Here is a 15,106-nt window from a genome sequence, read left to right as displayed (position 1 = left end):
CTCCCGAACTCCGATTGACATGAAACTAATTTCGTTGGAAAGATAACAACAAATGCTATCCAATAGAAAGTGCAAACTCAAGAAACTGTAGGAGGGGATTTTATCATGAATATAAAAGGGTAGAACCTTATATCATGAATAACCGGTAAAATCACCCAACCTCGAAAACGCAATAGAAGATGCATGCGAACTCCGTTTTCGATGAACTTGGGCTTGTTGTAAAGCTAGCAACAAGCTCAAGAACCTCACATAGAGAAACACCAAGAAGCAATAAGGATATGCAAAGTATGCAAAGGATTGAGCTCCCTAAGACGATGTGATCAAGTTACTCAACCGAAAGCCCCTCTTAATAGTGCGGCTATCTATCCTATAATCCGGTCTCCCAACATCCACCTTGAGACCGGTAAAAGGAAAACCTAGCAAGGCCATACCTTTGCCTTGCGCATCCCGCTTGATCTTGATGATAACTCTTCAAGCCTCACTCAAGCCGGAATACCTCACTTGACCAATGTTGCTTCGTGAAGACTCACAAATGCTCCCCCATACACTATGATGGGAAAGCTCCATTGATGCACATCTTCACTAGTCCATTATCACCAAATGGATGGCAAGCTTCAAGCATGTGATTTACTTGAGATGCTCATCTTGAACTTGCCCAACTCAACCTTGTATCTTCTCATACGATGATCTTGATGCCAATACACAAGGTATACCTTTATCTTCATGGCATCCATACTTGAATCCAACACATGGAGAGCAAGTAGTACCTATGGAATATTCCTTCATATAAACTCAATGAAAACATTAGTCCATAGGGGTTGTCATTAATTACCAAAACCACACATAGGGGCAATGTACCCTTACACGCCGGATCTGGATGCCGACCGCGAGCCAGAGGAGGAGGACGGCGCCATCCTCCTCGGCATCCAGGAACTACCGTGCCGGCACGACACGGTAGCCGCCACCGGCGGTGGCATCCCCAGGACGGGGGATTTTCCGTCCTCGATGTGTGCGAGCACATTCTCGAGGGTGCGGTTAGGCGCGCTCCACCATCGTTTGCGGCCGGCGGCGTTGTTCCTTGCCGGAGGAGGAGGAGGGCCGTCGTAGGAGGCCAGTTCGCGCTCATACCTGCGCCGGAAGAACGCGATCCACGACTCGTGGTTGTCGGGGAAGAAACGCGGATCCGCGCGCTGCTCGTCACTGAGAGTGACGAGCACCTCGTCGATCGCCGCTTCGAGTGCGGCACCGCCCGTTGGCGGCGGCGGGATCGGCACGCCGCCTGCGCTCAGCCTCCATCCCCCCGGTGCGCGGAAGTCCGGCGGCGCCGGGTAGCCCGCCGCGTGGAGGAGCCGTCCCTCCCATTGGTGGAGAGAGCGGCGGCCGAAGCCGTTGTTGGCCGCGCCGTCGTTCGCCATTGCTCGTTCGAGTTCGGGGAAGATTTGGTGCAAGGCGAGTGAGGTGAATGCGGGGCAGACGCGGTAGTTCGGCGATAAATAGAGGTAGGCGCGCGTGATATCGAGGCGCCGGCATTAACTCGCCGCGTGGAAGCTACGCGGCCTGCGAATGCTGACCGGCGGCAGACTTTTACAGCGCGCGGAAGACGATGCGATGAGGACGACGATCGGTGTCTCTCGCCGACAAGTTGGGGCCACCAGACGCGCGGGAAGTTTCCTCGCCGTTTCGCGCGCTTTTGTTTCATCCGGAGTCCCCGAGAGCTCCCCGGGGGGCCGGGGATGGCGTGGGATCGCCGGATGAATTTAGGCCCAAATCCGGACGAAAACGAGGAACCGGGGGCGCGACTAGGCCGAATTTCGCCATCCGGATGAAAAAACGTCGTTCGGGGGCCTCGTCGGGGAGACGAGTGGAGATGCTCTTAGCACTATGGCCAGCCTAACAAATAAATGACATTTTAGAAGAGAATAATTAATTTCACTAACCATCCTTGCTCCGCATGCAATGTTATGTATTCTACCAATCATTAAACAAGGAATGCACCAGTATTTATTTCTCCTTACTTTATGCACATATCACAAAGTGTCACAACGCGGTCCAGGTTTCAAGGATATCGACCGTCCAGTTCTAAAAGCAAGTATAATAAATTTTAGTCAGATGACTACAAGGATTAAAATAATATATTTATGTTAGTTGGAGAAGAGAGAAGAGGAGAGAGATTATATTTAGGCTCTTATGTAAGAGCTAGCTCTAGCACGTGCTCCTAGACAAATTGTGTGAATGAAATGTGGTCATCCATTAAAAAAGCTGTACATTTTTATAGTCAACTATTATACTTATTGACTACATGTTGGCTATAAATGATATAACATCTTGCTTATAGGCACCAGTCGGCTATACTATTAGAATTGTTGTAAACGTTCACGTTAAAAAGCTTTCTCCCTTCTCTGGGCTTTCTCCATTTATTTGTTGCTTCCCCTATCTATTTTACCCACTGAGCGGAGGACAGGAGTTCGGAGAAATGGTTCCAAAATCCTTGCCTGTGTGAAACTCGTGTGCTCACTATCACTGGACAAACTGTGTTTTTAAGAAGAGACGTTAGCTTAGCTTTGATGTGAAATTACACTAAAAAGTTTATTTAAGCATAGCTCACAAAATCACACTTATCTACTCCCTCCGTCCTAAAATAAGTGTCTCTTTATTTAGGTACGAACGTACACTTATTTTAGGACGAATGAAATATTATTCTTCAACAACCTTGGAAGTGCACATAAAGAATCAGGTTAAACGATTGAAAAATACCTAGTAGAACACGAATGTCGGGTCCACATGAACCCAAATTTTAAAAAATTCAAAAGTCACTTTCCGAAGCTTCATTTTTTGGACATAAATCACGCCCGTACATACTGCCTTGATTGTTACCTGTGCAAAATTTGAAGAAATACTACGAAAATTCGTGGCCTACACAAAAAATAGGACATTGTATTTTTTGCACAATAAAAATCAGGGTCATTGTACTATTATTCGTACACTATCATTTTGGCACAAGTTAGATTCTTTATATTTTTGCACAATAAAATTTAACACGCACATACTTGCACACATTCATACACACCCGATTTATGTCGTATTATTTTTATTTTATTTATTTTATTTTAATTTACTTCATCAGGGTTCACATGGACCCGTGTCAAACAAACCTTGGTCGCTCAAACAATGACACATAATAAGTATGAAAACATACAATGATGCGTACAAGTTCGATAAACATAGCAAGTATATGTGTACGAGTTTGGTAAACGTAGAAAGTATGAAAACATATATTGATGTGCATAATTTCGGTAGACATAGTACAAGTACAAAATCATATAATTTTTCGGAAAAGTTCGGTAAACATAGTACAAGTACGGAACCATATAAGGATATGTAAAAGTTTAGTAAAAATAGTACGCATGAAAACATATAGTGATGTGTAAAACTTCAAAAGGATCCACGGGATTTCTTTAATATCGTAGCCACACTTGGTTATTTTTGTAGGTTTGACACAATATTTGTGAGACCAACAATTTTAAATCGTAAGATATTTCTTTTCTCATGCTTGAACATGAAACAACCTTTACAGAGCCGAGAAATTATTAAAAAAATGTTTAATTTAATAATTCAAATAATCAGTAGTGAACTTTGCATCTATTGCTTAAAAGCTGTTTGACACTTATCTACTCGAGCTTGTGAGGTCGTGGTGTTTTCGAATTTGAGATGATATGTGGCAAAGACTCGAATCATTCTGCACATGAATTTTGAACATTTGAAAACTCATCCCTTCCCTCGCCCCTCCCCTCCCCTCGCACCATTTTCATTGTTCCTTCTTGAGAGGTTTATGTCTAAGAGAATGCTGTCGCAGGATTTGTGTGAAACACGTGTGTTGGGTGTTTGCACATTTTGAAAGGAAATCTATGTCATTTGACTGATTTGATAATTTAAGTTTTTTCTTCTTGTAATACGTTTATTTTCGGTGTTAAAAAATTGTTTTTTTTTGAGGTGCATACGTATTTCATTAGATCAAAGCCGAGTACACAACACGTACACACAGACGCGGAATAGTCCAGAAGGACACGCAGGCCCGCACACTTTGCAGAAAGAACCGCCAAAACAGAAAAATTACAATGAAGTCCTCGGGGAACTCTGCACCAGATCCAATCCACCGCCCCCGCGGCGAACACCAAGAAGAGGAGCGACAGAAGCCAACATGCCTGAGGTCGACACAGCTCCATCGCCACACAACGGCTTTGTGAACCTCAATAGTGGAGCACCAGAAGTGCTCACCTTGTCGTTGGGGATCGTCGGTCGGGGCCTAGCCCCGAGCTCGTCGTCGATCTCCGGATACGAGCCATCCCGTGGACCATGTCGAGGGACGGCGTCGGATCCGCCAGTCGCGGACCACCAACCTCCCACGGACCTCGCCACCTCCAAGACCAGCGCCAGCCCCACAAAGCCAGCGACGACAACTCCTGTACATCTTCGATCTCCCCGACGGCGCTGGAGGAGACGCCGGCGTGACGCGGACGAAGATGAAGAACAAACTCCCCCAGCAGGATCCCCGCCAACGCCTCGACGATCTCGCCCGGGAACCCTAGATCCGCCATCAAACCTTGACGGCGGAGACAAAACTCCGCGGCTCCTCAACGCCGCACAACAGCGCCGTCGAGGCGGTGGCCCGGAAGAACTTATTCGCGGCGGCGGCGTCGACACCGACCGAACACCGCCCGCAAACCCTATCCTACACCTATCTACACGCCGGCCAAAGACCACCGAGGCTTCCTCCCCCACCCACCGCCGCCGGAGCGACGAGAGGAGGGGGAGAAAGCCCCTGTCTTCAGCGGCGGCGGACGGAAGGAAGCGTGTGTCTCCCCTTTTCGCCTCCCTTATCGCCTCGCGAACAGACGGGGGAGAAAAGTTCTTGCCATGATTATATTATATTATTTAGTTAGCGTGTTCAAAAATTGTTAGTAGCATAAAAATCCTGCAAAAATTGTTGGCAGCAATTATCCACCATAAATAACCTAGAAAACGGGGAGACCTGCAATTTTATAATAAGCCCCTCCAACTTTCACCTCTCAAGCCATTATGCCCCGACGCAAACCCCAACCGACGAGCAAGAAACCCGAGCGGCGTTCCCCACGGAAGCACCCCACCAAATCCGCCGTCGCCATGCCCGATTCCGCCTCCCCCGCCGCCGCCAAGCCCGATCCGGAGATGCCGCCCCGGAGATCCCTCGCCGGCGGCGGAGGAAAGCTCAAGAAGCCGCTCACCGGCAAGCTCCGCGCCGCCGCCGAGGAGCGCCTCACCCAGCTCCGCGCCAAGTTCCGCCTGCACCCGCCGGCGGCCCCGCCGGCCTCCCTCGCCGCCCACGAGGCCGCGCTCCGCTCCGTCGGCCTCCTCGATTTCGCGCGGCTGGACCTCCAGTCCGAGCCCGCGCGCCCCGACCTCGTCTCCCAGCTCGTCGCCTACTACGACCCGGCCCAGCACCGCAGCTTCGTCTGGGACACCCGCCTCGCCGTCTCCCGCACCGACTTCGCGCGCGCCCTCTCCCTCCCGCCCAGGCCCGCCCCCGCGGCCTCCCCGCCCGACGACGTCGACCCCGCCGCGCTGGTCTCCGCCGTCCTGGAGTTCATGCGCGTCTACGTCCTCCCCGCGTTCACCGGCGCCGACATGTGCGTGTTGCCGCCGGAGGTGGCCGCCGCGGAACAGGCGGTCAAGGACGAGTCCGCGCATAGGGTTGACTGGGCCGGCCTGATCTGGGGCCTCGTCGAGAAGGAGATCCTCGAGCTGCCCAAGAGGGATGACGGGGTGTGCTACTTCGGGCCGTATCTCCAGAGGCTCATCTTGGCGCAGAAGCCGGATCTGTTGAAGCCGCTGGAGGATGAAGAGAAAAGGGAGGCTGCCCTGGAGGTGGTGTCTTTAGAGGACGACGATGATGATGGCGATGTGGCCAAGAGCCCAGATGATCTGGAGCCGAGGGATGCGAATGCTGATGTGACAAGCAATCCTGTGGAAGAAGCATCAGAGATGGATGTTGCACCTGTGAGGAGCAATATCTTGGACGAGTCGGAGCCCGGGGATGCAGATGGTGACACAAAGAGCAAGATCTTGGAGGAACCAGAGATAAAGGGTGCGTCTTCGAGGATCAATGACTTGGAGGCGTTGAAGCCAGGGGATGCAGATGCTGAAATGAGTAGCAAGGAAATCTTGGAGGAATCAAAGATAGAGCGTGCACACAATAACTTGGATGAGCTGGAAGCGGGGGATGCAGCTGCTGACACGAGTAGCAAGGAAATCTTGGAGGAATCAAAGATAGAGAGTGCACACAATAACTTGGATGAGCTGGAGGCGGGGGATGCAGATGCTGACATGACTAGCAAGGAAATCTTGGAGGAATCAAAGATTAATCTTGATGAGTTGGAGGCAGGGGATGTAGATGATGATCTGAGGAGCAAGACCTTGGGTGAAACAGAGGCAGATGGTGCGCATTTGAGGAGCAGTAACTTGGACGAGCAGCTGGAGTCGGGGGATGCAGATGCTGAGACGAGGACCAAGAATATCTTGGAGGAATCAGAGATAGAGGGTGCACAACCTTTGAAGAGCAATAACTTGGATGAGCTGGAGTCTGGGTATGTAGATGCTGACATGAAGGAAACCATGGAGGAATCAAAGATAGAGCTTTTGAGTAGCAAGAACTTGGATGACTTGGATTCAGGGGATGTAGATGTTGATACAAGGAGCAAAACCTTGGAGGAATCAGAGACAGAGGGTGCGCGTTTGATGAGCAGTAACGTGGACGAGTTGGAGTCTGAGGATGTGGATCTGAGGAGCAAGAACATGGATGATTTAGAGTCGGGGGATGTGGATGCTAATGCAAGGAGCAAGATATCAGAGGCATCGATGGTGGTGGATGATGATGCAAATGACATGAACTTGGATGAACCAAATGTGGGGGATGAATTGGGTCTGGATTTTGTTGCACCGGAACCACTAGCTGTTATTCATGAAGCGAGGACTTCAAATGACGAGGTTCCAGGAAAGAAGTTATGCGAGGGAGATGAAGGTGTATCAGTGAGTCCAGCACAGGAGGATGGAAGTCCAGAGATGGTGTCTATGACACAGGAGGAAGTGCTAGCAGTGGCGGAGGAGGATGTGGAGGAAGAATGTGAAGAAGAGAGAGGCACAGCAGGGTGGATCAGCTCTGCCAATGACGATGACAGTATGGATGCTGAAGAGAATGCATTTGTGCAAAATCTGGATGAGAGCGATAATGAGGAGGGAGAGGAGTCAGAGCAGGATGGATTTGAGGGGTATAGGGGTGGGATGGAGATGGGTTGGAGGATGGAGGATGAGAATGGGGGTGAGGGTGCAACAAATTCCTTTCCGGGGATGCAGTTCGAGAACTTGAATAAAGGGAACGGAATGAGGGATGTCATGAGCTTTGATGATGGATTCTCTGAAAAATTGGGATCCTTGCATGGGATGGGATCAACGAACCTCCTTCAGGCAATGAATTCGATTCCCACGGAATACAATGGTACGGAGAACGTACATGATCTTCCCTCTGGAGAATTCTTGGCTATGGGAGCTGATGCACATAAGAATGGAGTGGACCTGGGGACTGGGAGTTCATTTTTATTTGGAAATAATGGGAAAAGGCACATTGGGGATATTGACGGGTACAATGACCAGATGGAAGCACAGCAGCAGTTTCTGCAGGGCAATCAACAAAAACGTGCTCGGAACTGCAACAATAGTGTATCATCTGGATCAGCATTCTTTAATGCAAATATTTCAGATCCAATACATACCTTGTTGTTGAAGGCCAGCATCTCCTATGAACAGAAGGATAGAGATATTCAAGAAGCGCTGTCACAGAAACAATATATGGCCAACTTGCTGCAGGAGAAGGACACAATTATTCAGACGTTAAACGCAGCCAGGTTTGAGCAAGAGAATAAGTATCAAGCAAAGCTTAGGTACTTTGAGCATGATCTGAATGTGATGGGCCAGTTGGTCAGTGGCTATAAGAAGGCTTTGAAACAGAGTCAGGCCTCTTTCAGTGAGTACAGAAAGAAGTTCCCTTCGAACAAGTTCCGTTATCATGATGTTCCTAATAGTGGAGGCCTTGTTGTTAGCGTCAATGAGTTGGAGAGGAAACGGCAGGAGGAAGAGCAGCAGAAACTTGCTGCAGCAAATGAGATGATTGAAAATTTCCAGCATCAATGGTTTTCAAAGGCTGAAGATTGGACAAACCAAATCGTCTCTTTGGGCAGCAACATAGAAGAGCTGGCTAGGGAGATTGATCTTCTAAAGGAAAAAAGAGAAGCGAAGTTTGCAACAGTGGCTACAGAAGAATTAGTTCTCTGATAGTTAGAGGTACATGGATTGGCTTATAACCTAATTTCTTACGTTCATGTACTATATGGAGTAATTCAGTGGTTAGGGGATAGACTAGTTTTTTGTATTATGGAGGAACCCAGGTGGTGGTTAGGAAACTGTCCTGATTTCGATATGACTGAGAAATTCTTGATTTGCTGAATGTTTTCTGGTTTAACATCTTAGGGCAGCAGAATGCTAAAGGTACTGCTGGAAGCATTTTTTGTGCATTTTTATGCAATATTGTTTAGCTAAGCAGCTACTAGAATAGGTAGTGATACTAATAGGATCAATAATGATAAACTTTCTTGTCTTGCCTTAATTTACTCAGCTCAGGGTGAAATATCAAATTTAGAATATTCACACAAACCTGCAGCTTGATATGAGTAATTTAGTAATTTTAGTAACTTATCAAATTACTAAATATCAAATTTAGTAATTTTAGTATATCGTGCATTCTTGATATGAGGTTCTGGGAAACTTCTAGTTGGTAGTGATTATTCGTCATATTACCTTGATGCGCTGCAGCTCATATGCTTCAAGATGGATGTGCGATCTAATGTTCTCAAGTTCATATACACTGCTGTGAACACTTGCATAATAACCTATAAAAAACTCACAATTACACATGAAATGATTGCTCATTGGTCATCCTGTAGTGTTTAAACCCTGTCCGTCATCTTAAAAACTTTAATAGAGTTATCAGAAGGGTTTAGTGGTTGTGAGTTTATGATTGTACAATTATGATGTCACATTTGTACCATGATGTCATGTACCAATCTCTCTCCTATATTATTGATTGCGTTAGCACAAATAAAGGAGTGGTAAAAATGACCTTGGTGGCTTTCGTTATTCCTACACCTACCATGCTCTTCTCCTAATTATTTAATATTTTAGAACAGGAGTACTCATTCGTGGAGAACTGCAAAATGTCTAATTTACTGAGTTAGGTGCATAGTAACCGGTCAAGAATATACAGCAATTCAGAATCCAAACATTGGCCATAATATCGAGAATTTTGTTTTTTCATTCTTAGTCAAGTCTACAAAAATTCCAATTTCGGTTTCATACTCTAGTGCCGTTACACGTTGGGATTGTCTATAGACCCACATCACTAGATAACCTTTTGATGTTTTTGCACTTCGAACTTCTTTTTATCTTGCCACCATTGGAACTCAAATCTTGTAGTAAGTAAGCACAACTAAACGGGCAGGACTTGTCAAGTGACCTTGTGGGGTTAGTATAGTATCATTCAGATTGTGAATATCCGTGTTGAGCTTTGATTATGCAGGATATGGTTTGGTTTGTTATCAGAACATGTTTTGTGCTCCTCACTCTGTTTTTTGTTGAGTATCGTGTTACTGTATGTCCAGAAACTGAAAATTGGGATCTATATCGCAGGTTGTAATGTGAAGATGGGACTCTTGGATGGTGCGCTCCAATTCATTCGATGCCTTGCATCAACGGCAGCCGCGAATCAGCAGCTGTAGCTACATTGTTGTGCATTTGTAGACTGTAGCGAAGACTTCATTATTCCAGCTGGAACTTAAATGTATCGTTGTCGAAGGACATTTTAATGACTAGTACTAGTGCTATATTAGAGGGCCTTTTGGTTCAGTTAATTGGCTCAATTCCTGCATATGGACTATGGTACTAGCTGTTGCTAGGTGGGCCTTGAGATGAAGCAAATCTCTCGAAGCTGATGACAACTTCAAGTCATAAACTGCAGACAAAAATATTTCTCTTCATGTGAGGAAGACGAAGTAGGGGATTCAGTCCAGGTGATTATCAAATTAAGATGAGATGTAAGTTCCAATATTCACAGGAAGTTCCTATTTAACAAACAAACCAACCAAGCATTTTCATTGCAGGTAATGCAGCTGTGCTCTAATTGAGGAACTTAGAGTTAAGTTCTGATCATGGCCTTTGGTTCTGTTAGAACTTAGAAATGATGTCGAGCTTTGTGCAGTAAACTCCAGAGGCGTATATTAGAATCAAGGTGTATGGCACCACACCTTCATGCTACCTTTTTATCATCTTTCATTCATGGCCAGGAATCTACGTACTTGTTATCCTATTCCGGACTTCTTTTGCCCATTTATCTGTGGTACTTCATGACCGTTAGTCAGTTACACAGCTGTACATAACTTGAAGGATGCGATATTGCTTCCAGTTGGTTTGAGCTTAGAACGCATGGTTTAACTTTGGCACTGATCCTGTGTCGGGTTTCTCATAAAAAAAATTCATGGACTAGTGCTTTATTTAGAGTGCTTTTTTGTTTCAGTTAATCGGTTCAGTTCCTTGATGGAGGAACATTCTAGGTGGGCGTTGTATGTGTGTTCACAAGGAGTAGAACAGTTCAGAGTTTGTTACTTATGCATCTATTTTTCTGTACTCGCTGACTTGTGCCAAACATTTTGTTCTCTATCTTCTGCACCGAAGTGGTCATTTTATTAAGAATATAATAGAGCCGAGTCTGCTTACAGGAAGCTAAAAGAGAACAATTAGGCAATCTCTTGTTAGTCACCAGTTTTTTGGTCGGAAGTTCTTTGAACCAGTTCTGTATCAAACTGCAACTTCTTTTTTCCAAACGGGCTATCCCCCTTTCCATTAATTTCTCAATGGAAATACCATGTCTTTTTTTTACAAGCACCAGCAAACAAAACAAAAGGAAAGAAAGGGGAAAGAACATGATAGCGCGTTTGTGTGGGACACTAACAGGAAACCCGCTAAAAGTCTTCGCCCTCGAATACCTCTACGGGACAAAAACTTGCTAAGGCATTCAGTTCAAACCAAAACAGTTCATACCACCAACATCAGTACCAGAATGTGCCACATCGCACAAGACAAAGAAAACAAAAACTGAATGAACCAGCATCTCAGCCATTGGTGATCATCAACACTCCAGGTACAACCGGATCTAGAGTAGGCCTTCCCAGATTATCTCAAGCAAGCTTCACGGCCACCTAAACAATCTGCTCCGCTCCGGTTTCAATTGCCGCCTTAGCCTCGTTGTTGTACAACCCTGCCCAGTATTTCCAAAAGGAGCACACTGTAAAAATCAGCGAAGTGGGATATCTCATCTTGTATCCAGCAAATGTTATCTTGTTTTATTTCTCAAATATTTATTCTAACAATTCTTTTCTAAAGCCCATCTCTAGTTTCCAACTTCCACCAACATTTGACCAACAAGCTAATATTGTGTTTTCGTAAGTCTTGACAACCAGACCACCCTTAGCTTTAGATCTACAAATTCTTCACCACTTTACCATATGGTACTTCCCCTTTTTTTACTTTTACTTTGCCAAAAGAATCTTCTCATATGTTTCACCAACTTCTACACAAAGGTTTTGTTCATAAGAAACATAGACATATAGTATAAAGGAATTCCAGACAAGCATGACTGCAATAAAGTCAACCTTCTCCCAGAAGTTGCACTATCACAAACCCATGCAGCCAACTTTTTCAACAATTTAACATCCACGAAATCCCATTCCACACTTTTTAGTTTAGAAAAAGATACAGAAACACCTAAGTTCTTCATAGGTAGACTTCCAACCTGACAAATAAACATGCTGGCATACAAAGCAGTCACATCATTATCCCCATTTACCACAAAAACTTCGCTTTTCATAAAATTTATCTTAAGACCCGAAATCAGTTCGAACACATACAACAAAAGCTTTAAATTGATAGCTTTCTTGGGTCATGCTCGATACACATAACTGTATCATCAACATATTACAATATCGCAATTCCGTTAGGGATCAAATCAGCTCCCAACCAACAAACAGACCATTTTTTTAGCCGTCAAGACATCTTAGTTAAACACTCACCAACCATATTGAACAAAGTGGGCGACAGCGGATCTCCTTGTCGAACCCCTTTTGCACTTTGGAAATAAGGACCTAACTCATCATTAATTTTTACCGAGACCATACCATTATGTAAATCTGATGCAACCAGTTGCACCAATGATCAGCGAAACCCTTTACTTTGTGACATGTTTTTTTAGATCAAAGGCCAAAAAGGCCCGAGGTTAAATTAATAACGCTCTCAACGGCGACAAGTTAGAAGGGGTTGAGCCTAGCTTACAACACACACCCACACACTCACACGAGTTGCCAACAAGGCTACTTTGTGACACTGGATCAACAAATCCCAATTCACGTTATCGTAGACCTTCTCGAAATCTAACTTTAAAACCACCCTAACTTTCTTCTTCAGATGAGTATGCTGGGTAATTTCGTGCAAAGTCATAATACCATCAGTAATGTTTCTATTTTTTATAAAAGCATTAAATGCATCTAAGTACGCAAATAGGACGAAACTGTTGAATTTTGTTAGCCTCATTCATTTTGGGTAACAAAGTAATCACTCCATAGTTAAGCCTTTGAACATCAAACTGCAACTTCTCAAGTAGTTCTCAGTTGAATCTTGTTCTTCTGGATGTTTGGCGTGAGATAATTTTCTTGCAGCTCTGGCAGGAAATTGGTGCTTGTTCTGGTGACGGATAGCCATAGGCTAGAGGCACTGTGAATGCAAAAGACTCCTGCAAACCAAATACCTGTTACGTATGCCCAAGGAAGATGCCGGACGCGTAATATTCAGAGCGCTGTCTTCATCTCTATGCAGTACCTGTGGTTTCATCTGATGGCAGTGACTTCTCAGACCGACTGAACCTATTTGTCGTGCAATAATCCGTTGGAAGTTATGCCTTTTACAGTCGCAGCAAACTAGTTTGATGCATGTCGCAGTAATCTCGGAATGGTTAGGATCCAGCTCAGTATGGGCTTTTAAGCAAGTAAAAAATTCTATGTTGTGGCAGAACCTACGATACCCTCGGATCGAAATCCAGTTTGGCTCTCAAATCCATATGAACTCATTGTTCTCCGGCGATGGAAGGGCATGCCACGGCGACACGTCTTCGGCTCACGCTAGTCTTGTAGTTACTGCTAGATGGTTTAAAGACCAATTTGTAATTTTATTACCTTTTGGATTCTTTGTACTACTATAAATAATTATCGGTGGATTTTTGGCAAAAAAATGTTAAAAATATCTCTTCCTCCTCCATGGAAGATTTATTTCTTCTAAAATAACTAAAATGTACAGGCTCATTTGCCCTTTCTGAGTTTCTGCTCACATAGTATTTGCCTATTTGGTAACTCTTTTCACGCGCATATTTCATCACTCATTGGGTCATTCCCACAGGCATATGGGGCTGTACACTTGCTCAACAGCGGAGGCCTCGCCGTACGTGTAATAACATGGTTCTCTGAACTCGTACCCTGCCACCATGCCCTCGCCGTGGACGTACCAGCCGCCCATGTCGTTCCCCAGCACTACCGGCGGCACCTCCTCCTCCCAGTACTCGAACGGCACGGCCGCCAGGGGCGGTGCCTCGGCCTTCGGGCTGCCGTCAAATTCCGACAGCATCTCTTCCAGTCCCCCGTCGTCGCTCATCGTCTCGTCCTCCGCTGCGGCCGGCGCTGGCGCCGGCCAACCACCGATCTCGGCCTCGAGGGACCGCATGACGCGGCTCAACCGGTCGTCGACGACCTCCTGCGGCTGGTCGGCAGGCGCCGGCGTGTCCTCCAGCAGCTCCGACAGCAGGAACGCCCCGCCGGCGACCTCGGGCTGCCCAGCTCCGCCGAGGTAGCGGAACTCTTGCGCAGTGCCGGCGCCACCGCCTCCCATGCTCTGGCGATCCATTACGCGTGTATAGGGAAAGAATCGATTTGTTGATCGTTGTGGTGGCTAATGGCGGGAAGGACGTGGAGCTATATATAGCAGCGGACGCGGGAAGGAAGAGGGTTGAGGGAATGGTATTGCGTGTATTATTGCTGCACACTTGCGTTCCCCATGTGCAACTGGTTTGAGACTCCACGCACTCAAAACGTCGCATTTCTTAGGTTGCTTTCTAGCTTTACGAAGAGAATATTATTTTGTGGTGCCCCGTGTACAGTGCTACCAGTACCCTCTCCTGCCCATAATATGTTGCGCATAATTTTTCATGTAAGTCAAATTTTACAAAATATAGATAATAATATGAAGATATACTATACCAAATCATATAATATGAAAATATATTTCATAATCTATACCTAATAATAAAGGGAGTAGTGTTTCCGTGGTTTGGTCCGTCGGATTGCGCTTTCGTCCGTTGAATTGCGCTTTCGTCCGTACCCCTAGGCATCTTACGTCGCTACTCCGGCTCACGTTCCCTCGCGTGGTTCATGCTCGTGAAGGAAAGCGATCGGGCCCGGGATCACTTCGTGCTCGGGATCAGTTCGTGCTTGTCAAGGATACTAATAGGTACTGTCGCCCCTCGTGTTCATGTTTGCTCGGTTCGTTCGTGCTCTCGCTTTCCCCTCTCACTCTCTCAGTCTTTTCCACCGTAACCTAAGAGTGTATGGAAGGTTTGGCTCGAAATAAAAGGAGCGTAAGGAAAGGTTTATCTTTGGTCCCTTCCAATCTAAATCTGAACCGGACCATGAGTCCATCATACGGCACTGTACTAACCTAATATAAACATAAACAAAGCCTGCGCACAAAGTTGTTTCGATCCAAAAATCCCGTCTTAACTGCCCACTTTTTTTGCGGACGGTGCCGGGGGAGGCCCTAGGTTGGTTTGCGATCATCTACGCACTGCTCGACAGCAGCCGTAAGCTGTGGGTTCGATGCTGCTGACAACGCGCCTACGCAGAGCTTGCGAACGGCCACGGTCTAAGGGTTG

General features: G+C 46.1%; 2 protein-coding genes across 2 annotated transcripts; one reads left to right on the top strand and one right to left on the bottom strand.

Moving 5' to 3' along the window:
* The first annotated feature begins 5,159 nt into the window (after window positions 1–5,159).
* LOC127313973 (uncharacterized) lies at window positions 5,160–10,502 on the top strand. The gene is made up of 2 exons (XM_051344445.2): window positions 5,160–8,370; window positions 9,772–10,502. The coding sequence occupies exon 1, from the start codon at window positions 5,161–5,163 to the stop codon at window positions 8,359–8,361; it is 3,201 nt and encodes a 1,066-aa protein (XP_051200405.2). The 5' UTR covers window position 5,160; the 3' UTR covers window positions 8,362–8,370; window positions 9,772–10,502.
* Window positions 10,503–13,419: 2,917 nt separating this feature from the next.
* LOC127313974 (uncharacterized) lies at window positions 13,420–14,140 on the bottom strand. Its single transcript, XM_051344447.2, has one exon. It carries the CDS (start codon window positions 14,080–14,082, stop codon window positions 13,570–13,572), a length of 513 nt encoding a protein of 170 aa, XP_051200407.1. The 5' UTR covers window positions 14,083–14,140; the 3' UTR covers window positions 13,420–13,569.
* Between the last annotated feature and the right edge of the window lie 966 nt (window positions 14,141–15,106).

Source organism: Lolium perenne, chromosome 7, assembly GCF_019359855.2.
Source record: "Lolium perenne isolate Kyuss_39 chromosome 7, Kyuss_2.0, whole genome shotgun sequence".
Taxonomy (NCBI): domain Eukaryota; kingdom Viridiplantae; phylum Streptophyta; class Magnoliopsida; order Poales; family Poaceae; genus Lolium; species Lolium perenne.
The sequence above is the reverse complement of the archived record's forward strand: the minus strand, read 5'-3'. Positions and strand labels throughout refer to the sequence as shown.